The sequence below is a fragment of the Salminus brasiliensis genome, chromosome 3 (assembly GCF_030463535.1).
Source record: "Salminus brasiliensis chromosome 3, fSalBra1.hap2, whole genome shotgun sequence".
Classification (NCBI taxonomy): Eukaryota; Metazoa; Chordata; class Actinopteri; order Characiformes; family Bryconidae; genus Salminus; species Salminus brasiliensis.
Window position 1 is genome coordinate 46528383 of NC_132880.1, and position 25153 is coordinate 46553535.

Genomic DNA, 25153 nt, shown 5'->3' on the forward strand with positions numbered 1-25153 from the left:
GTGGCAGTGCAGGCCTATGCAAATTAGAGCTAAAGGCTCTGTTCGCTTTCATAATGAACAAAGCTGAAGTGTTCATTAATTGCATTCGAATCATACCGTGAATCAAACACAAGTCTATAAGCGTTCACCATTCTCTCTAGAGGCTGTATGTACGATTTTCTTTTCCTTATTAGTCTAGGCCTTCAATTTCTGGCCTGAAAGGGGTGGGCAGTAATGATCTTAGTTATATGAGATATTCAATATCAGCTCAGTCAGACTGGTCAGTGAGGTTTAAACATTTTGAACAGGTTTAAAATCCAAATGAATAAACAACACCAACACCTACAAAACCTTGCTTCTGTAAAATGGCAACTTTACAGTGTAAAAATAGTTTTTTCCAATTCATTTCGGAGCATTTCTGTTGGGCCATGTATCGTGAAATTCAAACACAATGTAAATAAGTACCAGATTACATCAAAAATGCTCATTTGTTTCCTGTTAAAAGTGTTAGCTTGTTGCACAACACTAGCAAATCACACAGGGTCATCTGTTTTGAGATTGAGATTAAACTCTCTATTACAAGCGAGCCCTGGCTGAGATTACGGCACATAAACACAGAACCTACACCCTAAAAAAACAACCGGTAGAGAACAGATACACATCCCTACAAACATACTTTAACATGAGCAGATATATGTATAAAAAATGGATTCAATTAAAATTCATTCAAAGAAATATGCTGCTCTAAAGCACATGGCGGCTCAGTAGTTAGAGCACCGGGCTATTGATGATAGGGTTGTGGGTTCGATACCCAGGCTTGGCAAGCTGACAGGCCGCAGCTGTCTTTCCAAATTTCCACCAAATTATTGGATTATACAATTTTGTGCAGCTATTTGAATGTAATTTATACTAAGACCTATTTGTTGATGTGTTGTAGAACTCGGGGGTCTCTTGCAAATCCTTTTGTACCACCTTTGCTTTCAGTCTTACAACCAGCGTTTGGAAAATGTGAGTGAGACCGAATCTTCTTAGGTTTCCCGAAACCCCAAGACTGACTTTACTAGACTCCGTGTAACACGGTCAAAATACTGTTTTGCTTCCAACGTCTATAGCTGCCCACTGCCCTTAACCTGCAAGCAGCATTAAATACATATTACTGATGGAAGCAGGAAATACCGTAAAGTTCATTACTAAATTATGCATTATGAATTAATTATTCATTAATATTCACCATATTTGAACCTATTTAACTCTTTTTTTTTACTATTACAAATGAATTAACGCTTAAACTGGCTCTTACAATATGAATTCAGGTAAATATGATAGAAGTTGACCAATGATGGCTTTATACACTAAATCAACCCAGTGTATTTGTACCTTGTACTGAAAGTGGAACCCAGTCAGTAGAGAATTTCTTAGAGTTTACAGTGATGAGTTAAATAACTAGCATGTATTATAAATATCGATGCAGAATGATAACGAAAGATATATATGTTAAGTGGAGATACTAGGTTTTAAAAGACTTCAATAGAAGCTGAAGTATCAACTTTAGCTTTTTACTCCAGTAAAAGTGTAAAAGTACTGGTTTCAGAACGACTTCAAGTAGAAAAGTAAAAGTAATGAAGGAAAACAAAGACTGAAAGTTTAGGCCGTGCCACAGGGGTCTATAGTGCACTACCCCCCCCCCCCAAAAACACATTTCTCTAAAAGCCATAATGAGGAGAATGATCTATTAAAATGTTGATGTTGAAAATACAAGGCATGTACAGTACATACACTATATGGCCAAATGTTTGTGGACAGCCCTTCCCGAGGACATAACTCTGTTGTACTGTACAAGTGTATAACTCTACCTTACAGTTGTTCATAGTAAACACTTCATACTGTTGCCCTGGATGATCCAGAGGGTGTTTATTAAAGGACACAGCTCATACAGTAACACTGCTTTACTGTCAGGCTTGACTGTATTCAATGAATGTGCAGAAATACTGCCATATTTATTATACAATAGAGGCTGTAAATCCAAGAGGATGACAGACCTGTTTTCTTAATGAGTTTAGTTCATTAATTTACATTTTTAAAATCAGTAATGTACAAACTAGAGAAGTGCATAATTACACACTCCTGCTAGGGGGGTGGGCAATATGTGAAATAAAATTTTACGATACACCATATTTATCATGATATTTTGATAGGTAAAATAGCAATACCTTACTTAAATATGTCATAAAATTCCAAAAGTTTTCCAAAAAAAAACTTATTTTGGAACCTAGTAGCTGGTTTTTAATATAAATCTGGTGTTTGTTTGGGTTGTGTCCTAATTTCAGGATGAATGGACCAATAGAAATGCTCCAAAATTACTTAAACTATTAAATTTAAATAAATAAAAAGTTAAGATTGTAGTTCTTAAGATTGTAGCTTATAAGATAGTAGATAAAGAATTTACTCTGAAAAAAAAAAAATTCTAATCTGCCCACCTGTGCAAAACAACATGAATCGTTGAATCTGTCTTGTTCGGTTCCTAAACAAAAGCTCCTTTCAAAAGAATCGGATCAGTGAAAAGAGTCAGTCTTTGCTTCACCGTTTAATGATGATGCAGAAGAAGCCAATTAACGCTAAGCACAGAACTCAAAGCCCCGCCCCCTCGCTCATTATCTCGCTCAGGTGACTCAGGAGTCAAAAAAACATGTCCAGTCCTCCACACCGTGTGAGCGTCCCTCCTCCAGCTCCTCTCGCCTTTTGTGCTGCTTTCCGGTGCCGAGTCTTGTAAACACAGAGCCTGGGGGTGGTTTCCCAACTTTGACTATCTCGACAGAGGCAGCAGAGGGACGGCCCACAGCCCCACAGCCCCGCTCCCAGCCTGGGAGTCAGAGCGAGTGCTGAGGAGGAGAGAGCCAGAGAGCCCGAGAGCCAGAGAGCCCGAGAGCCCTGAGGGGGGAGGATGGCTGCCATCAAGGCTCTGCAGCAGTGGTGCAAAATCCAGTGTGAGGGATACCAGGATGTGGCCATCGTGAACATGACGACCTCTTTCAGAGATGGACTGGCTTTCTGCGCTCTGATCCACAAGTTTAGACCGGACCTCATGTAAGAACTTCTCACAGTACTGTTACTTCAGTCTATGCTACTCCTACAGGCTGGGTCAGTCAGCTGGCATTAAGGACCATGCTCTTCCATTCAGTGGCACCCTTCACCTCAGACACTGGATCAAGCTTCATTTGGGCTTCCAGAGATGTTAGAGAGCAGAAGTCTGTTTAATTAGTGGCTGTAATTTATAAGAGGGGGGTTTATAGAGCTCATTAGAGGTGTCCTGTTGGTAGTTTGGGAGTTTCGGCCTGCGGATGCCACTGGCATGGATGCACTGGCTCTTCTTCTTTCTGTCTGAAGCTGATGGGCAGGGTTGAAATCCTAGACTACCTTACAGTTGTTCATAGTAAACACCTCATACTGTTGCCCTGGATGATCCAGAGGGTGTTTATTAAAGGACACAGCTACTACAGTAACGCTGCTTTACTGTCAGGCTTGACTGTATTCAATAAAAAGTGCAGAAATACTGCCATATTTATTATACAATAGAGGCTGTAAGTCCAAGAGGACGACTGACCTGTTTTCTTAATGAGTTTAGTTCTTCACCTTTTACCTTTTTAAAATTAGTAATGTTCAAACTAGAGAAGTGCATAATTACACACTCCTGCTAGGGGGGGGCGGGGTGGGCAATATGCAAAATAAAATATAGTTAATATTGTTACAATATTGTCACGATACACCATATTTATCATGATATTTTATTATGTTGACTGCTATACACTGCTAATTACACTGTCTGTAATGGACTGTGCAGTTGGTCAGTGTTCTTTTACCCACAGTCCTCAGATCTATGCACGCGCCAAAGCGTCAAATTTAACGTATTCGATATTTTTGTTAATATCTTTGTGATGATATAGCGCAGAAATACACAATACACACAGTTCAAATGTGTCCCGAATCCGTAAGCTCCGCCCTTTCCATCGAATCTCATTGCAAGCTCGTACCTCACTCCCGTCCGGAGTTATGAGGCTGTGAAGACGACTGGGTTGAGAGACGTCGTGTCTAACTGGTGGGTTTGTGTGTCCGTCTTGTGTGTGAAACTCACCAGTGGACACTCAAGTCTTCTGTCTCTCGTCATCTATATACTGTTTCATTCAGACGTCTCACTGCTTTAGTGAAGCTGAGACTCTGGGAAACCCGTTTTAAGCATCAAAACATTTCTTACATGTGAGTAAAGGAAAGTTTTTACAGGAAAAAAAATGAAGAATTTCTATATAATATGTGATATCTGACTTTATTTTTTCAGGGTTGGAGTCAGTGTCTCTTCACACAGTGCTGTAGGTCACATGGGGTCTCATTTTAAAGAGACGGGATTGTTCTGTACAGTTTAACATAAAACGTGTGGATATTATCTAATGCAACTGCCTTTAAATGTGAATTTAACAAAATCTATCCTGATTTTGATCAAATATCCTCATATTGCATATGAACTGAACTTTAACAGTGTTAAGTAAAAGCTGAATTTGGGAACAGCTATGTTATATTTAACAAAATCAGATTTATTGGCCAAGTATGTTCACACACACACAAGGAATTTGTTAGTGTCTCTCTAGTATTAACAATATACAGCTACTCTACATATAATTTACAGTCAATATACAGAGAACAATAGTATACACAGTATATGTAGACTATACGAACACTATAGTCTATGTACAGTGGAGCTAGCAGGCTGCCATTTCCTTTCTGGGCAAACCCAAGAATGAATAAGCTATTTTCTGTCGTCTCTTCCTGTGCTGTCATTTGAAATGAATTGAATGAGTTACCAGTCCTTTCTACCCCTCATGTGACTCACGTCCGTTTGTTTTCTTCCAGAAACTTTGAGACCCTCACTAAAGACAATGTGTATGACAACAACCACCTGGTAAGATTTCCTGACACAGCTTTGCCGCAAAAGCAGACGTTCCGACAGCAGCAGCTTATGTTTCGGCCCTCGTTACTGTTCTCCGAGGGCAGGATTTCGGTTTGCACCCCTTGTCTAGGTGTGTTACTGTGAGGAAGTTGTTAGTAGGAGATGGACTGACCTCTAAAGGGCGTGAAGGTGAAGGATTTTTAAACATTTTAAGCAAGATTGGCATATCTGTTTGGGTTTTCTACTATTTTGGAGTGATGAAATGAAAGGGACACCATGCAAAAGTTTGGGCATCCTAAGACCTTTTACTTTGACCAAGGCCTCAGAGCGTTATTCACTTGTTGGGGTTATGGCTTGTTCACGATCCTCCACAAACCTCGTCCCAACAATCAGCAGCAAGAGGGCAAGTTGAGATCTGGATTTGAGATCAGGGTTGCTGAAAATTCAGATAATAATAATAATAATAATAATAATGTAAAAAATTGTGAAAGACCCTCAAGAAGAATTGGCAGACTCTGGCGTGATTCTCCATGAGAAGAAAACCTTTCCTGAGTCTTACAGCTCACACACCACAAAATTCAGCGTTGGAAGCTTTCAAAGGACCGTGGAAACAAGCCTGATGCATTTTGCAAACTTGCCCTGTGGAACTTCGTTTGGCTGACGAGCAAAGGTATATTCATGCTTTGGGCTTGTGTTGCAGCCAGTGGCACAAGGAACGTTTAATTTGTAGAGGAAAGCTTGGATTCAGTGAAATATCAGCAAATTCTGAATGCAAACATCACACCATCTGTAAAAATGCTGAAGATTCAGCAGGGTGATGATCCTAAACATGCCTCAAAATCCACAATGGCCTCAGGAGGCGCAAGGACTACCTCAGGAGGTCTTTCCATGGACCTCACAGTCCCTAGATCTTAACATATTAACTAATATATGTGGATCTCAAAGAGCAGTGCAACAAAACCGAGAACGGAGTGGCACTAGAAGTCTTGCGCAAGAAGGAAGAAGCGAAAATCGCGTCTTCTCTGCTACAGAAGCTGTGTGTGACCCTTTTTTCTTATTAGCATGGCATCTTTCTCTTTAAGGCTTTTTGGAAGTTCTGCTCACAGTAACATATTGAGACCAGGGGTGCCCAAAATCTTTCATGCTGCTGTATTTATCTACATGTATGAGTTTGGAATTGTGCCTCTCGCTGTGTCTCGCTGAATGCTTGTCGTAGCCTCAAGTCCCTCTGTGGTCTGTGGCCGGCATTGTTGTTCTTCTTCTAAATGTATGCTGCTCTTTATGGCAGCATGTGTTCAGCACAGCCTCCTTTCCAAGCGGAATTGTTCTCTGCCTGATCTCGGGCCTTTTCTCCTCCTCTCGAGCTATTTCTGTGTTTCCTTTTAATGAAAGGCTGTGGCTGTTATGAACAGGGTTGAGCGTTGAGGTCCATAAAAAATGTTTTACTGTCTCACACACACACACACACACACACAGAGGAACTTTCAGCTATGTTTTATGTCTGAGCTTAATGCTCTGCTTAAATTTGCCACCTACCCCCCCACTACCTATTGTTAGGACTCAAACCCTTGGTTCTATACAGAACCCTGGCCACTCAAGAACCTTTAAAATCTATGAAGGTAAAATGGTTCTTTACATACAAGCAAAACTTCTTGAAGATGTTCCTTAAGAAAGGATTCTATATAGTGTCAAGTGGGGTTTCACCACTATTGGGATTCAGCCCTCTTTCAGCACTGTATAGAACCCTTTACTTGACCTATACCTCAGTCATGAATGTCTACACAATTCATGTCCACACACACACCCACACACACACACTGCACATATACATGTACTGAATGTCTTCTACTGTGGCTAAAATGCAAATGGATTTCAGTTTTCCATGTGGAACATCATTTAGGGTGCTGTAGTATGTAGTGCACTGCATAGGGAATATGCAGCAGTTTCACCTTTGCAGTGAAACATGTTGGCTAGTGATTTAGAAGTACTAGTAATGTCCAGCAGATGTTTAGCAGACTTTTGCATCACCATTGCACATCCGGACGGAGTTCAGCCTCCACATGTAACCCATCTGTGGCAGTGATCATACACCTGGAGTGGCAGGAAGCCACCTCCTCACCCAGGGAGCAGTTCAGAGCTGCAGTAGTCTAATGGCAACTCTACTGTATGACCATTACGCTAGCAGGACTGTATAACTATATAGCTCTTCGACTTGCTGGTCCCAGTGTACCCCACAGTGAGGAACTCTGCATATTTACTCCAACTGCTGCCCACAACTGTCCAGGAGGGTATCATTTTAATTAAGAAAAGTGCTACAGTGGAGGGCTGCTGTGGCCCAGTGACCTAATTATTTCTCATCTCGCCTTCCTGTCATTGTCAGCAAGTGCGTAATGAGTGTTTGGGGCTCCACAGGCCACACACACACACACACACACACACACATACGCACACACACACTTCTGCTGGGACTTTCCCATTATAAAGAGCTTTATTTCCCTCCTGCTTCCTCAAGAGAGCCCAGATTATGGGCCCCTGCGGTGGGCCGTGCACTCGCCGATCTGCCCTGAAACACTAGTTGCTGCCTCATGCTGCTGGAGGAACCCGAGCTGTGAGGAGTCACTTGAGCTCATCCATTATGAAGCGCTCGTTCGGTCGCCCAACAGAACACCCGATCCTTCCCGTCTAGATGAGTTTACATGTGATCTACTACTGTCGGGACAAATGTTAATTCATTGGTGCATTAAAACACTAAACAATGCCTGGCTGTTCGTTGCTAGGAATGTTCCTGTAGATCTTTGAGAACGAACAGCTTCTGAACATGGTCCTGAATAGCGATCTACACCTTCTACACCTCACACCCTGGTTTGGTTGTTCATTAGAGCTCTGGAGATATTGGCCTACTTCCATGGAAGGATGTGAATTGTCCGTGTGGGACAATTCTCTTTCTGTGCGTCTTCTGTAGTTGCAGCAGCTGCAGTACGGGAGGATGTGGAGCCCGTCCTCTGCTGTCCTGTAAAATTTAATGAGCGTGTCCAGGTCAATCTCAAACAAAGCCCTGTTATGCCCCCACCCCCCAACACGCACACAGTCCAATTCCTCTTTCCCAGGCCCTGCAGTGTGCACGGGAAACATGCTATTCATTATGCTCTCCCTGTCCAGCCCCGCACAACAGGAGGGCCCAAGTTTGCTGCTTGCAGCACTCTTTCTTTTCTATTTAGGGAGGCTCAGCTTTTCTTTCTCGTCTGGGCCATGTTTATAGTTAATTGGCTGACTGCCTTGGCCTTAGAAGACCATTGCCAAAGTGCCACGCTGCTGGTTGGAAGCAGTGGAAGGAGGTCCTGCCTTTTGGTTGCTTTTGCTGGGATTGTGCAATGCCTACCAGCTGATTAATACAGGCTGTCTGCTTTTAATGTTCTCCCTCTTCTTGTTTTCTTTGGACGTTTTGCCTCCTTTAGTGCTGACTTCTGAAATCTGTCGTCTCTGTGTCTCGCTTGCTGTGTGTATCATTGGTTTGCTGTGGTTTTGTGTGTGTGTTTTTAAGGCCTTTCGTGTGGCGGAGGATCATCTGGGGATCCCAGCTCTTCTGGATGCTGAGGACATGGTGGCGTTGCCGGTCCCAGACCGACTCAGCATTCTCACCTACGTCTCCCAGTACTACAACTACTTCAATGGCCGCTCCCCCAGTAAGGCGATAGCACTGTTGATCAATTATTGATCCCTGTTGCGCACATGCAAGCATTTGACACATGTAGCAGCTGCTGAATTCTGCATTAAAGCTCTTGTGGGTGGGTGGGTGTGGGTGGGGTTGTGTTGTGTGGGTTTTTTTTTTTTTTGCCCTCATTGCTCCCCCTACAGGTGGGGGAGTATAATTCACTTTCCTCCACTGCAGTCAAATGTTCCCTTAAGGACCGCTGTACACATGCATTTCTGAACAAGCTGAGAGATACAGAAGAAGCATGTGGGCTGAGGCGGTAGAGTAATACTACAGGATTTTACACTAATATGACTGGTTACACAGCAGTTGTGGAGAGAGGTCTCTATCTTGGAGCTCCACCAAAGCTCCACAGTGCAGTAATACCATTTCTGTCCAGAGTGGGAATGACTGAGACTCTCTTCTCCTTGTTGCAGTCAGTGGAGCATCAGCATGATCCTTTAAGCTAAGAATGCTACATAATGCTGCTTTAAGTAAATAGGGGCAGTGGTGGCTATGTTGTTAAAGCTCTCAGTTCTTGATCACACGGTCGTGGAGTTGATGCCCGGGTCAGCGAAGGCACCTATGTTGGGGGTTAATGCTCTCTGCCCCAGGGGTGCTGTTGCATGGGTGAAATATTGTATTGTAGTAACTATAATGACAAATATAGCAAATTTCAGAATTTGAATGTTCTGTTTTTTAGTCTTTTTACTCATTTACAATCACCAGGTGTTAAATACATTCTGTTCCATCCTAGCAGGAGGAGTTGGAGGTGTCAAACGACCAGCAGAGGGCTCAAAGGAGGAGCCATCGGAGAAGAAGAATCTTCCTGTGGTTGCCAAAACCTTCAACCCAAAAACACTTCCCGAGAACCGGCCACCCTCTTCTGCTGTAACCCCAAAGGCTGCCAGGGAAAACCGCCCACCACTGTTTATACATAGCAGTGCAGAGAAACATGTCTCAACCCCCCTGACACAGAAACCTGCTGTAGAAAACCGACCCCAGTCCACACACGTCCAGAAACACTCTCCGGTCAGTCTGTCACCATCCAGAATCAAAGCATCTCCACAGACTGACAGGGCTTCTGAGAAGGTACGAGTCCTTGTGATCTGTTTCTTATCCTCGTCTGCACTGTAAATACACGGATTAGCCGTAACATTAGTACCACTAAGGGGTGAAGTGAAAAACGCAGATTATCTTTATCTACAGTAGCATATGTTAAAGGGGTGGGTAGATCAGGCAGCCGCTGAACAGTGGGTTCTTGAACTGAAGCCAGTCTGTGATGGCTGGACAATTGGGTCAGAACATTTCCGAAACATCAGGCAGGTCTTGTGGGGTTTATCTGGTATGCAGTGGTCAGTACTTACCAGAAATGCTCCAAGAAAAAAAAAAAAAAAAAAAATAAATATAAATATAAATATATATATATATATATATATATATATATATATATATATATATATATATATATAAAATGCACACATACTTTGCATACTGTTCAGCAGTCTGGCTGTCCTGGACTTTACACTCCTGTAGCTTCGGCCCGATGGTAGGAGCGTTTTGAGGCTATGTACTGTCCCTGATAATGCTGTGGTCCCTCCTAATGACCCTGGTTCTGTAGATGTCCTGCAGTGAGGGACGTGCATACAGAGTTTAAAGAGTTTACGGGGTTAAATCTAAGCCTACACAAAAACACTGCAGGACTAGTCTATGACTAGATGTATGTTCCCAACACACCTCCTGAAGCACTACCTTCCAACCTCAAATCTAACACACCCCATTCTGCCAGTCAATCACATCTGAAGGCAGTAATTAGTTGGGTCAGGTTGGTTCAAGGTGGCTCTTCAATAGCAGGGTTTGAGACCACAGTCTTAAATGATGTCTGATCTGATTCTGCACCTGGTGTCAGCGCTGAAATCAAGTCCAAGAATGAACATGGATTTATAATATGTATAATTATAAATTGATTTTGGCATGTAGTACAGATTCCTAAAGAAGAAAGTAGGAGTGAACAGAATGCACTGAACTGTAGCAAACTGTAGAGCAGAGCAGTATTGTCTGTATTTACCAAGTGCATGTAGTACAGCATGCTTTGAGCCCCCTCTAGTGTATAACTGGTATGTGAGTAGGTGTTAGGGAGACTTGGCTTTGACCCTCAGTTTAAAGCATGAAGGATGGTGAGGATTATGTGCTTGTATTTGGTAATAAGGTGATGCAGAAGCTTTTGGTGATTTTACTGTTGATGCTCTTCATTCCTCTGTTGCAGAAGACTGTTCTAGTGGAGAGCTCCAACAAAACCGGCACGCTGAACAGTAAATGTGCCGTGTGCAAGTGTCATGTTCACCTGGTCCAGAGACACCTAGTGGAGGGGAAACTCTACCACAGGAGCTGCTTCAAGTGAGGCTTGGGTTTTCTCTTACTTGTTATACTCTTCTTTGTAGACTCTTGAAGCTCTGGAAACACATTTTGATATATTAAATTTTAATAACTAAATTTGGGTGATTGGTGAAGCGTTCAGCACAGTTTAACTAGAAAACGCAAAGCAGAAATATGATCAATCACTCCTTGAATATCTCTAAAATGCACTCCTTAGACCTCTCTAAGGATGGTCTGGGAGTGGCCTTGAATATTCTTATGAATGTGCATGACTGTCAGCAGCCCTCCATTATGTTACCACGGCAACGCCAACATCCTTGAGACCGCCTTTAGCTTTTTACTTAGCCTATAGAGTGGGCTGGCCCCCATATATGGGCTGGCCTGTGTGCCCCTGTGTATCTCTCCCGCCCTTCTCCAATTTGGGCCATTTAGCAGGGTGGAGTACCAGTGGGCGCCGGGCCGCGGATCTCCCCGGCTACGTTGCTGCATCATGACCTCCGTCCGACCTGGCACCTGGCTGCTAAATTCAGAATTCAGCAGGGAGGCGAAGCTCGTCAGGTTGCTCATAGTCAGAGAGGGCGGAGCCATGTTAAGCCTTGTGGTTGGTCAGGGTTATGCTGATGTAAGCATGACTCCTTTTAGGACCACCCATTCTACATTGAGAGCAAAACTGGTGAAATGCAGCAGACATTTATTAGACTTCGGGAGGATATTCGTCAGACATACTTTGTATGTTTACACTGGGGGGCCTGAGGAGCCAGATTAGCTTAATTAGGAAGAGGAACTTAGATTTAGGTTGAAATGGTTCTTTGAGGGATACCTTAGAAGAACCAGTTTTGGTTTATGGAGATGGAGTGTGAGTATGATGCACCCCCTAAAGGTTCTCTATTACAAAGGTGGTTCTTCTGTGGTATCACTTAAGGAACCATTTGAAGCACCTTTTATTTTTTTAAGAGTGTGGCATGTCCCATGGGTCTGAATGTTGCCTGTATGCACACTGAAAAGATAGGTAAACTGCTCAATGTTCGCCGGTCTAGCTGGTCTGATCTCAAGGTATATGTTTGCATGGTGGATGAATTGGTGTGTAATCTGAATGTGATGCAAACACAGTTCTGTGTGTGTGTGTGTGTGTGTGTGTGTGTGTGTGTGTGTGTGTGTGTGTATATATATATATATATGCTACAAAATATGTACCTGTGTGTATATATGTGTGTGTGTGTATATGTATGTATGTGTATGTATGTGTGTATATATATATATATATATATATATATATATATATATATATATATATATATATATATACAGTCATGCCCGAAAGTATTCATACCCCTGTCAAAGTTTGACTTAAATTTACTTTTATTTAACCAGAAGTTATATTTTTGCCTTGAAACGACACAGGCATCTCCCAGGAGATAACACGATGATGTACAAGAGGCATCATTGTGGGAAAAAGTATTTCTCAGCTTTTATACACATTTGAACAAAAAGTGGCATGTCCAAAATTATTCATACCCTTTGAAAACTGTCACAGTATATGGGAAAATCCAAAGTTCTATACCATTCCAAATAGTCCAAGCTGTTTTAAAGCATCCTAATTACCCTGATTCATTGGGAACAGCTGTTTTAATCAACTCAACAGGAGTAAAACAGCAGCTCTCTGCAGTTGGTTTGTGGACAGTCATGGCTAAGACAAAGGAGCTCAGTACGGACCTGCGGCTGTGCATTGTGGCCGCTCACAAGTCAGGAAAGGGCTATAAAGCCATATCAAAATGTTTTCAAGTTCCAGTGGCTACAGTGCAAAGTATTATTAAAAAATACAAGAAGTTCCGCACTGTGGAAAATCTCAGATGATGTGGTCGGAAGCCAAAAGTGACACCTGTGCTGGCCATGAGAATAGTGAGAGAGGTGAAGAAAAATCCAAGGATCACCACCAAGGCCATCCTGGTGAATCTGGACTCTGCTGGTGGCGACATCTCAAGGCAGACAGTTCAACGGACACTGCACACTGCTGGGTTCCACGGACGCAGGCCAAGGAGGACACCACTTCTCCAGAAAAGGCACACAAAAGCCCGCTTGACCTTTGCAAATGCTCATCTGGACAAAGAAGAAGACTTCTGGTGTTCTGTTTTATGGTCAGATGAAACAAAAATTGAATTGTTTGGCCACAATGATGTGTGCACCATTTGGCGTGAAAAAGGAGAAGCCTTCAACCCTAAGAACACCATCCCCACTGTCAAACATGGTGGTGGGAACCTAATGTTTTGGGGGTGTTTTTCAGCCAATGGACCAGGGAACTTGATCGCAGTAAATGGCACCATGAAAAAAGAGCAATACATCAAGATTCTCAACAACAACATCAGGCAGTCTGCAGAGAAACTTGGCCTTGGGAACCGGTGGACATTTCAGCACGACAACGACCCAAAACACACAGCCAAAGTGGTGAAGAAATGGTTAGCAGACAAAAACATTAATGTTTTGCAGTGGCCCAGCCAGAGTCCTGACTTGAATCCAATTGAGAATCTGTGGAGGGAGCTAAAGATCAGGGTGATGGCAAGGAGACCCTCGAACCTCAAAGAGTTGGAGCTCATCACTAAAGATGAATGGGCAAAAATACCAGTGGAGACATGCAAAAAGCTGGTCAGCAATTACAGGAAGCGTTTGATTGCTGTAATAGCCAATAAAGGCTTTTCTATTAATTATTGAGAAGGGTATGAATAATTTTGGACATGCCACTTTTTGTTCAAATGTGTATAAAAGCTGAGAAATATTTTTTCCCACAATGATGCCTCTTGTACATCATCGTGTTATCTCCTGGGAGATGCCTGTGTCATTTCCAGGCAAAAATGTAACTTCTGGTTAAATAAAAGTAAATTTAAGTCAAACTTTGACAGGGGTATGAATACTTTCGGGCATGACTGTGTGTGTGTGTGTATATATATATATATATATATATATATATATATATATATATATATATATATATATATATATATATGAATGATAGCATTAAGGTTAGAATTAAAATCACATGTCCAAATGTTTATGGACACCTTTTAATGCTTTTCAGCTACTGTAAGTTGCACCCATTCCTGACACAGATGTGCATATGTGAAGACCCAGCTTATCTAGCCCCTATAGCAAAGTATTTCAAATGGAATAGGACTCTGGGGAGCAGATAAACATGCACCTCTTGGCACCATGCGGCCTAATACCAGGAGTGGGCCAGAGGGGTATAAAGCCCCCCAGCATTGACCGTTGGTGCTCCATCCAGTACTTCTGGGATGCTTTGGCGATGAAATGTGTGATGGTGATCATTTAAGTCACATAAACCTGGAGTCAGCATTGATTATCTCAGCCTGATCAGGTCCTGGTTATTGGATAGTTTAATGTGGACTGTAAACAGTCAGGCTGTGTGTTTCTTGTATAAACCTGTTGTTTTGGCTTCTGTCCTGTAGGTGCTCTGAGTGTTCAGCTCCTCTACAGTCGGCTGCCTTCAAGGTCGGTCAGGACCCGGGAACTCTGCTCTGCTCTTCCCATCACAGCACTCGGAATGGCCTCATGTCTTCGCCGAAGGCTTTGGGCTCAGAATCTGTCATGGTAGGACCCCAAACCGAGAACGGAAGTGGGCCATCTCCTTCGCGGCACATCTCCGTGCTGTCCAGCCCTATTAAGGCCGTTCCCAGACCAGCAGAGCCCAGCCCAGCCCCTCAGCCATGGACAGCCTCTGCGCAAAGGACCCAGGCAGCCAGGCAGAAATTCTTCCTGTCTTTAGACCCATCTCCACTGTCTGCAGCCAGTGCTAGGTGTCCCTCAGAGTCCCCTGTTGCCCAGAGCAGTATCCAGAAGTCTGAAGAAGAAAAGGCTCGGGCGCGGGCCGTGATCTCTAAGAAACTAGCCGAAGGAAACTGCAACAACAACAACAGGGCTTATAGCTGTGGCCTCAGAGCAGGCAACAGGTAGGCCTAACTTCTTGACAATATTTAAATCCTTTAAATTTACAAAAAAAGTATTGGGACACCTGCTCATTCATTGTTTCTTCCAAATTCAAGGGTGTTAGAAGAGTTTATTTTGCTTTTGTTGGAGTAACTGTCTCTACTGTCCCTCAAAGGCTTTCTACTAGATCTTGAAGGAGCATTGCTGTGAGAATTTGATTGCATTTCATGACAAGAGTGTTACTTAGGTCAGGATGTTGGATGATCACCAACGCAACCTCATCCCAAAAGTATTGGATGGAGCTCCACCATCCATCATTCCGGAGAACACAGCTAGTTCCACTGCTCCACAGCTCAGTGCTGGGGGGCTTTATACCCCTCTGCCTGGCATTAGTCAGCAGTGCCAGTAGCTTTATGCTTATCTGCTCCTGAGAGTCATATTCTATTGGCAATACTTCTCTACTCTTTTTGAGAGTTTTGCCTCGATTTTAGCCTAGTGCGTACTTGTTATCTAGTGGACAGTTGTTACTATTGGGGGCGCTTTCACACTAGAGTTATTTTCTGGATCAAGGTCCGCTCGCTCCGTGAGTTCAGTACATTTGGTCAAGTGAAAAAGCTGGTTTCGAGCCCAGGAGCGGTCCTGAAATCTGGGGTTCGCTTCTAGTGAGTCCTGGCACAGTCCGCTGCAGGTGTGGAAGCTATCCACCCGTTATTGGTTCATTTGGTCACGTGACTGCTTTGATTTATCGCTTGCATTGCTAAAAGCCTTCCCCTATGTGTTCCTGCACGGTGTAATGCCATGACTAGAATAGTGCTGTTCTTCACTACCACAGAAAAGAATGAAAATCAATAAACTAATGAACCCAGGCCCTAATATTTAGCAAAAATGTGTGCAGAAAAGTGACGTTCGAAACTGTGCCATCGACCCATGGTGTGTATGGAATTCTCCTGAGTGAAAGCAAGCCAGGCATAATGAGCCCCTCCTCAAAATGAGCCCAGAATCGGTCTTGTCCTGAATACACAAGTGTGAAAACGCCCCAAATCTAGTTCGCGCTTACCAAAACTCAACCTGTACTATCCTGCTCATTTCTGCAAGCCCCCTACTGGATTTACTACATTAGATGCTATGTTACTAAACTAACAGCACTTTACCACAATTTCATGGCAGTTCTGGCTGTAAACATGAACACTCAAAGCTTGTGAAGGCTGTGTGGACCTACCTAGCCCGGGTATATGTCTGGTATATCTGTCCGCATGCCTCCCAACAGGCTGCTCTCAGGCTGTTGCTATAGATAGCCTGTAAGCCTAAGAAGCTGTCCAGTTTGTTTACGTGTGTACGAGACGTACAGAGAGAAACTGTGAGTCTTTTGAGCAGTTAATTTCCATCAGGCTCCTGATTATGCTGAGTAGGATTATGTGACTAATTCTACTGTCATGCGCTCAGTTGAACAGACAGGCGGCATCACGCGGCGTAATGCAAGTGTAAATAGTAAATAATGCAGAAGACACGGTTTCCCCTTAGCTTGGGAAGCAGACGCTCCTCTGATGAAGTCCCCAGCTGGAAGCAGGAGAGGCCTGGCTCAGCTGCAGCAGAGCGAAGAACCGGCCAGCTCCCTCCCTCCCCCACCGCCGCCAGCAGCAGCAGCATCAGCAGCAGCAGCAGCAAGGATTCCCTCTGGCTTAGCGCCATCAGCAAGGAGCAGTCTAGACCTCCCTCTGCTCACCTCTCCATCGCCAGAGGTACTGTTGGTGTGCGTGTGACCTTTGCTTATGTAGACTGTGGTCCGTTTTTAAATGCTTTCTAAAGGTCACAGGGGAAAATATTATCATAAACATTGGCTATAAACAGAGGGGACGAGTGTAGAGGCATGGAACAAGCAATATATAAAAGCGCATGCAATATTCTTGGGGGGGCTTGTCCCAACCTTAGGCGTGTGTTTCATTTAGTCCATCAAAATGAGGCAGGGAAGCTTGTGATGCAGCCTTTTTTTTTCTTTTTTGATGCCGACGTGACCTGTAGAGTTCAGTGTATTTATTATTTTCTGCGCTTCTCAGCTTCTCTTGCTTTTAAATAGCATAATTTGCTCATATGTGACTTTGGCTTGTTTAAGTATAATCATTTTTCTCATTTTTCTTTTTTTTTCTCTCTGTCTGCCAGTAGCAGCCAAAGACATAGGGAGCTGTAAAGAGCCAGCTGACTGGCAGTCGAAGCTGAATGCAGCTCCAAATGGACCGGGACTAAAGTAAGTTTGATCTGCCCCCATTTATCCCTAATACTTTCTAATCCACACGAGGGGGAAAAAGCAGGCGCAAGTCACCCGGGGTGCAAACACACTGGCAATGACACTTCAGAGCAGGAGTGCTGACGGCACTGCCTTTTCATGTATGTCTTCCCCAGCCTGCTGCTCCCTCCAGCCTCCCCCATCTCAGTAGTGATTGACTGCCTCCGAGTGCAGCCGCTCACTCTTTCCCCCGTCCTCACCAGTCCCAAGGAGTGCTGCGCATGAGTGTGCTCTTAGTTGTGCCTTAGTTGTTGCTTCTGCTGCCTTTTATTTGTAGGAAAAAGGTGAGGGGCTACATTTCCAATGTTAACTGGGAAATTGCTTGTGTAGGTCGTCTTTTGGCTTCTGGCTTAGTGAGTATTTTTCCTCAGAATCTGCAGTGCTACTGAGGTTAATGCTGGAACTCCAGAGGAAGCCAAGATCAGCCACCATCCGAATGAGGCATCGAACATTAACAGTGCTCGTCCTGTAGCTGACCGTTCCACTCCCAGATCTCCAGTCACAGATCAACCACTGCATGGCCCTGCTGGCCGGGGTATGTCCTGCTTGCCACACTCCCATGACATGCCAACGCATTTTGTTGGCCTGTGTTGTTTAATTAAGGCAGTTACAGTTTCATTAAGGCCTGTGACAATAGCTATTGCTTTAATCGATATGATGCCCCAGAAATAATTATGACTGTATTATTATTTTTTCATCAATATATCAGTTGCAAAAAACAGAGATATGAATGTGATACTAGTTTGGGGGATATAATAAATTATATAGATATAATTTCTTTATTTATTATGTATTTATTCTGTGATTTATATGTTTACAACATATTTTAAATACTTTGTCACTGCTCTGCATTATGGAGATGCAGTTACCAATGCATTGGTCATTGGTCAAGAGAGCACTGCACTCTTTTCCGACATGATAGCTGCTGCTTACAGACTCAAGCCCCACCTCCTAGGGATGTCACGAGGGCAGGAATTTGGTAGTCGGTGCCAATATCAATAAAATTTGATGCTAAATACCAATTCTGATACTGCAACAAAAAATAAACCTATTAAATAAATGTTTGTTTATTGTCTAATGTGTTTGTTTCTCTTCACATAAAAAATCTGACATAACTTATTTTATTTTTTTTAAATACAAAAAAAATACAAAAAAATCAGCTTAAGTGTCGTAGCATTTCTATAGCAGTGCCCAGCTACCTGAAGTGTGTGTGTGTGTGTGTGTGTGTGTGTGTGTGTGTGTGTGTGTGTGTGTGTGTGTGTGTGTGTGTGTGTGTGTGTGTGTGTGAATATATTGTGTCATATTGTACAATAAGAAGATATTATCATGACGGGCCCAGACTCTGCTTCTCTCTCTGTTTTTCAGGCTTTAAGAGTGAGATTCCTGCACCAGCTTTCTCTCCTAGTGGTAGAACCTGGTCTGTCAACTCTTCCCCCATCAAGCCACCAAATCCTGTAGTTCCTCCCCCTGGAGAGACTCGCCGTGGGTCTGCTGGATGGGGTATTACCAGGCTTCACTGCACTTCAACAATACTTGGCTTTGGTTTTTGCTCAGTGTAGTCTCATTTAGTGCATCTTCTAACCTACAGTCTCCAAACGTGAGAATCCCATTGGCTCGTCACCCAATAGCAAAGCTCCAACTCCAGAAAAACGACTAGGAGGGCCTACTGAATCCAGTAAGACCTCTTCTTCCAGTGTTCTCCTGCGGTTAAAGAGTTCCTGAAGCCTCCCGTTTATCTGAATGGTCTGTTTGTCTTTAAAGGTCGTAGGTCTGGAAATTCCATAGACGTCCCATCCCACCAGCCTCCGCTGGATGTTGACCCTTCCCTGAGTGAGGCTTGCAAACCCAAAGCTCCTCCTCCTAAACGGCCCAAGTGTTGTGTTTCTGCAGAGCATGGTGAGGCCAAGAAGAGAGGACTAGATTCTGCAAAACATGCAAATGTGGTTAAGAAGTGCAAGCTGCTGTGGCCCAGTTGACCATAATCTTTTTGTATAGTACTGGGGAATCAGTTTCTGGTCCTGGGGGCCACAAATGACCCCAGTTTTGGAGATTCCCTTGCTCAAGCACTCCTACTAAACATGCTAGCTGACTGCTGAGTTGACTTGCAGCTGTTTAAGTTTGTCCTAAAAAAAAGATTTAATTGCATGAATTTATTAGCATTTATTCATTTGTTTATTTTAAAGATTTTTATTTTAAGAAGTACAAATACTAGCAGCCAGTCTGTTTATTGTTCTTCAGGTTCTCTGAATAGAAACGTGTCCTTCACAAGCAGTTTGACCTATGAAACAAGATCACCAACAGTAAGAGAGTACACATAAACGTTCCTTTCTGTTTTATTCACTTCTCCTCTTTTGTCTGTTCAGCCGAACAGGAATTTAGCTCACTGTTTTAAAATTGCTGTACAATAAAACCCATACCCACCCCCCAACCCCCATACACACACATACTTGCACCATGTCTCTGCAGATCAAGCCTCATCATATCCCGATGGAGCAGATTACTAAGGAGCTGCAGGAAATTGAGGACAGTCTGAGTGATTTGGAGAAGGAGGGAATAGATCTGGAAAGGAGACTCCGCAGCTGCGAGGAAGGTAGGATAAGCAAGGGGAGGGTGGGGTTGGTGGGGGGTCCTCTTGTAGCTGATATTGCCTTCCTGATTCCACATTTTTTATTTATTTATTTATTTATTTTTATCCTGGTTGACCCAGACCGCCTTCTGCTTTGCTGCCGTGCTGCATGCCTTTGTGCTTTTTATATTTGTTTATTGTTTATCTGTAATCAACAGCATCTGGTCAGTGGTCAGGTGAAGTGTTTGACCTCTTGTCTAGTTTGTTTTTGCTATTATTTAATATAAAATATATTTTATTGTTATACAGTTGGGAACAGGACTTAAATAGTCTTGGCAATATACAAATGTATAATTTGGGGGAATTTTTTGAAAACACAGGATCAAAATCATATTACATTGTCCTAAACAGCACAACTAATTTTGTCAAACTCCCTAAGCAAGTTGCACCTGGACCAGACTGGCCACTTATTAGTTTATACGTTTATTAAATTTCAATAGAAACCAGTGTGAAAAGATGAAACCATGAAATTTTAACATGTAAAATTTAACTTTGTCAGAAATTGAAGCCCTTAAAAATCCTTCTGTTCTTTATCAAACTGGCATGTTGAGGAATCCTATGCTCAGTTCCAAACCCAAAAAAGTGATTCCCAGTGAGTCATGCAGCTCCATTAAACTGTGAACCTGATCCTCTTAAATCCTAGCTTTTTAGTTATTAATTTTAGGGCTTGTGTAGTAACTACTGTACAGTAATATGCAAGTTATGCAGTTCTGAGAGTTCGTTGAAGTGCTGTGCCAACACACTGGCCCTCGGGTTTTAAGGGGTTAATAGATTTTTGTAGGATGGTGGAAATGCTGTCCGTGTTGTGTAGCGCTAAATAAGCGAAATCTATATAAATCTGACTCCAATACGAGGAAGTGCTTTGCTTGGAGTTGTGATATCCATGTGTGCGTAACTTCACCTGCCGGAGAGTTGCGGCCTCATTCCGAACCCGTTAGCCGAGCCCGTCCACCTGGGAGGTGGAATTCCGCCGCCGCCTCGAGGGCTGGGTGGTGGCCAATAAAGGGCCGCTCACATCCAGCAGCCGAGGCCAAATGAGGTGAGGTGCGGGGGAAGCTTCCTCTCCTCCTGCGGGATTCTGGGAAGGAAATGGAAAGGAGCGACATGTTGTAGTCAGAGTGGAGGCTGAGCGGGGACGGGGACGCCTGATTGGCTCGTTTCAAGGTCACCGTGGCAATATCTTCTGCACACTGCCAGACTCACCTGTCCTGCTGCTAGCAGCCAGCGGGATTTGATGGGGGCCCTGTTGCCTCTCGGCCCAGGCCAAATCTAGCCCAGCGTTTGATCGAATTACACGAATGTGTGTATGTGTGTGTGTATGAGCTGTACCTCACCTGAAGGCAATGTCAGTGGCACAACAGATATTTTGGACTGCGTTACTGGGTTATATTAAATGTATCTCAAACAGATATACAGCAGGCGTTTTGCTGCAGAAATGGCTGCTTCCTCCAGAGAATATGTAGCCGTGATTTTGGCTTGGGCTGGAATCCCCGTTCAGTTTTCAATCATCTGAGACTTCCTGAGACTTCTCCTCCTTTATAACCTTGGTTTGTTTTACAGGGGGGAGCGGGGACGTCCTGATGGATCCGTTGATGGTGGACTGGTTTAACTTGATTCAGAAGAAGCAAAGTTACATACGGAGGGAATCGGAGCTCATGTACATGTAGGTGGTCCTTTTGTAGATATTAAATAATCCACTTGTAGGTGATGAGCAGGTCCAGGCCATGTTCTGATGAGGAGTGTCTGGTCTGCATCGTGGAGCTGAACCGATCGGTTTGAACCGGTTGGATCTCCGGGTTATGCAATGTTGTTGTTTCTTCTCGTTATTAGAGCAAAAACTCAAGATCTAGAGGAGCAGCAGCCTGGAGTGGAGGGAGAGCTCAGAAGACTGATCAGTAAGCCAGGTAAGATTTACAGAACAGTTGACGAGAGCTTCCTGTAGTTCCGGAGACGAGGTACAAGGTTTCCAGCTCTGTAGCACAACTTGGACTGTTCTTGTGTGTTAGAGCATCTGAAAAGTGCCGCTGAAAGGAAGAGGGAGGCTTATCTGATGAACCGGCTGGTAGAGATTGTGAACGACAGGAACGCCATTGTGGAGGGGCTGGAGGAAGACCGGCTGAGGTCAGGAGAACTTGCTAAAACCTCCATTTGCTTGACCGAAGTGTGTGTGTGTGTGTGTGTGTGTGTGTGTGTGTATATATATATATATATATATATATATATATATATATATATATATATATATATATATATATAAAATGCATATTGATCATATATGGTTGAATAATGACTATTCAGATGCTGTGAGAAGTTCATGCAGAGTGAATTATACAGAGAACCTGGGTCCTAAATTCTTCATGTAACTCTACACTGGGCCTACTGCCAATTAAACTAGTAAAAGGAAGTTCTGTCACCTTATTGAAGTCCAGTATATTGGCCTAAAATTAAATATCTAAACCCAATATAAAGAATTTGTTGAAATATGAATTCCTTCTTCCTTCTTAAAACTTCACGTTTTAAGTTTATTATCCAAGTTTTAATCCTAATGCAGAAACGTAAATGTAAATTACACTGTAGGGACAAAAGTATTGGGACACCTGCTTATTCGCCGTCTCTTCCAAAATCAAGGCTATAAAAGAAGAGCTTATCCTGCTTCTGTTGGAGTATCTGTCTCTATTGTCCAGAGAAGAAGGCTAGATCTACTAGATTTGCAGGAGCATTGCTGTAAGGATTTGATGGCATTCAGCGGCAAGAACCTTAGTGAGATCAGGATGTTGAATGCTCACCAACTCAACTCATCCCAAAAGTATTGGATGGAGCTCCACCATCCATCATTCCTGATAACACAGATTTTCCACTGCTCCACAGCTCAATTCCGGGGGGCTTTATACCCCTCTAGCCCACACCTGGCATTAATACAGTAATAATAATTAGTACTCCTGACTTACTCTGCAGGAACTAGACTAGCTGTTTGTGTGCATTTGCACATCTGTGTCAGCAATGGGTGCAACTTACAAAGTAGCTCAATGCATTCATTAGAAGAGGTGTCCACAACTATTTGGACACATGCTAAAACAAAGGGGTATGCTGTATCTTGTGGCGTCCCACAGGTTTCTGGTTTAGGGCCTATAAAACTGATGTTAAATATGATGGCAGTGTAGTTCTGAAGGTGAGGAGCTGAAGTGAGGGCTCGCATACAGAGTCTGAGTTGACAAATTTAACCAGGGTCTTCTGTTTGCATTGCAAGGGAGGAGGAAGAGGATCAGCAGCTGAATGAGATGATGCAGAGACTCGGTGAGTGCCGGCTGACGTGTTCGGCTGCTCTGTATTTCTGATTGAAACTAAATAAGCAAGAACACAAATCAGTCCTTATTCTGTTTGGCTAGGTCTTAAAAAGTTAAAAAGCAAGAGGAAATCCTCCTTCTCCAAGTTGTTCAGACGCAGAAGTAAAAAAACCTTGCTGGAAGGGTCTTCAGGGTGAGCTTCAGGAGAGCAGAAGAGTTCGTCTGGTGGATCCTGCTTCACACCGCTCACAGCAGTCAAGCTAGCGGTCTGGGCATGTGCAGCCAAGTGAGGTGGAAGTGAGGTAGGCTGAACGTGCTGCTGGGAAGCTTTGGTGAGTCAGCGCTCCATGGCATTCTTCACAGAACTGGTCCAGGACACTCGGTGTTACAGCGTTACGCTCTTCAGGACACAAGGTTTAGGTTATGTTTCAGCTTTCTTTTTGTTTGTTTGTTTGTTTTTGTTTGTTTGTTTGTTTGTTTGTTTTTCTTCCTGCTTCAGGATTGGTTTGGTGTGGGATTGTGTGGGATTCACATCATACATATAACTTAATTTGCAGTTACCCCTAAAATACTTCACTTACTGGCTTATTTATTGTTTTCTCGGTGGGTGGTCACATACTTCACATGTTCTCTTGCATTGTTTGTTCAATAATAAGTGTCGTTAGTGGTGTTTAAAATGGTTATGAATATTAATATTTAAGTTCTTTTTCCTACACTTTGCAGTTTCATCAAAAAATAACTCCATCTAGATAACAATCTGTTTTATCTGTTTTTTTAACTTCAGTTAAAAAAATAAATACATAATTTTATATATAAATTTTATTTATATATAAAATTACATGTATGTAGTAATAGTAGTAATAATAATCATCATCATCATGCAACCTTAATGAATTTTGTGCACTACAAATTTTAGTGCAAGACTGCACTTCCATAGCTTTCCTGAAGGTGGCACTATAGGCTCACATGCGTCACATGTAGGGGAGTTGAGGGGGGAGATAAGGGGGGAAAAAACCCTCTACACACTTTCTCTCCTTCTGAAGCGAAGAACAACTCTAATTTTGTATGAAATGGTAAATTGAGCTGCAGATTTGGCATCAGTGAAAGCCTCTATACTCCAGAGATGAGTAATTAGTCATATTTGAACTTTTTAAATACATTAATCACTTTTAATTAAGTGCAGGCCGCTAATGTGCTGTAAAGGTTGTGTCTTGGTTCCAGAGTGACGTGTTTAAAGCAGTATATGAGTAATATTTGAAGGAACTGTTGAAGTTCTAGTTTTGTTTTTATGGCGTTTTAAAGTGTGTGTTCTCCTGGGAGACGTTTGAAGTGTAAATATGTGTGTTTTTATTTAAATTATTAAAAGTAATGTGACTTTTGAAGTGATTTCTATGTAATAAATCTCAGAAGTATATATTTTAATTGTTTTGCTGGTTATGCCTCATTTCTGTTCATCTGCTGAGCAGAGATCTTGAGAGATTTGTGGTGAAGAGCTGACATGGTCCTTGAGGGGAGTCTTGAGTATAGGCATCATATTCGTGTAGATGTGTGTGTGTGTGTGTGTGTATATATGTATGTGTGTGTGTGTGTGTGTGTGTGTGTGTTAATGGTTGCAGTATGAAAGTAGTCTTGGTGCCCAAAGAGACTCCTCAGAACGTGCTGGAAACTGCCAGAATTGTGTTTTCCAACTGGAAATTAGTGCAATTTTTGGGCAACAGAAGCCTATTCCAAAACCTCTTCCACGAGACGGTACCACAAAGTCCAGACCAGTAACTTTTTGCAATAGATATCAGCTTTAAATGTGCTTAGAAGCACCTTTATTGTCTTAACTGTGAACGTTTCCAGTATTTTTATTTTATTTTATGATTTTTTTTATTGTTATGGATGGGAGATTCATGGCAACTCTTACATTTACGGTAACCTCAGCTTATAATTGCAGCTTAATATGCATGTGCATAGTGAAACAGTCACAGGTGCACCACTGTCCGAATACCCCATCTATCCCCAACTTGCCTGAGGATTACACCCCCCCCCCTTCCTTCCT

The 25153-nt window shown here is 42.9% G+C and overlaps 1 protein-coding gene across 3 annotated transcripts; it reads left to right on the forward strand.

The window, feature by feature from the left end:
* The first annotated feature begins 2868 nt into the window (after positions 1–2868).
* micall2a (mical-like 2a) lies at positions 2869–23863 on the forward strand. 3 transcript variants are annotated; one of them, XM_072674931.1, is made up of 19 exons: positions 2869–3063; positions 4879–4927; positions 8457–8598; positions 9364–9698; positions 10873–11003; positions 14441–14941; positions 16440–16657; positions 17076–17160; positions 17571–17734; positions 18565–18699; positions 18788–18874; positions 18961–19095; positions 19438–19499; positions 19666–19789; positions 21386–21488; positions 21656–21729; positions 21832–21946; positions 23073–23119; positions 23212–23863. In XM_072674931.1, the coding sequence occupies exons 1-19, from the start codon at positions 2921–2923 to the stop codon at positions 23304–23306; spliced, it is 2745 nt and encodes a 914-aa protein (XP_072531032.1). In that variant the 5' UTR covers positions 2869–2920; the 3' UTR covers positions 23307–23863. The 3 variants fall into 3 exon arrangements, with proteins under 3 accessions (XP_072531032.1, XP_072531033.1, XP_072531034.1); XM_072674932.1 differs by having other exon boundaries at positions 17079–17160; XM_072674933.1 differs by having other exon boundaries at positions 17082–17160.
* Positions 23864–25153: the final 1290 nt, after the last annotated feature.

What these genes read in the sequence shown, in the direction of transcription:
- micall2a (XM_072674931.1), top strand. Translation starts at nt 2,921, where the DNA reads ATGGCTGCCATCAAGGCTCTGCAGCAGTGGTGCAAAATCCAGTGTGAG. An exon ending in CTTCAATGGCCGCTCCCCCA is followed by an intron (nt 8,599 to 9,363) that starts GTAAGGCGATAG and finishes GTTCCATCCTAG; the next exon opens with CAGGAGGAGTTGGAGGTGTC. An exon ending in GAATCGGAGCTCATGTACAT is followed by an intron (nt 21,489 to 21,655) that starts GTAGGTGGTCCT and finishes TCTCGTTATTAG; the next exon opens with AGCAAAAACTCAAGATCTAG.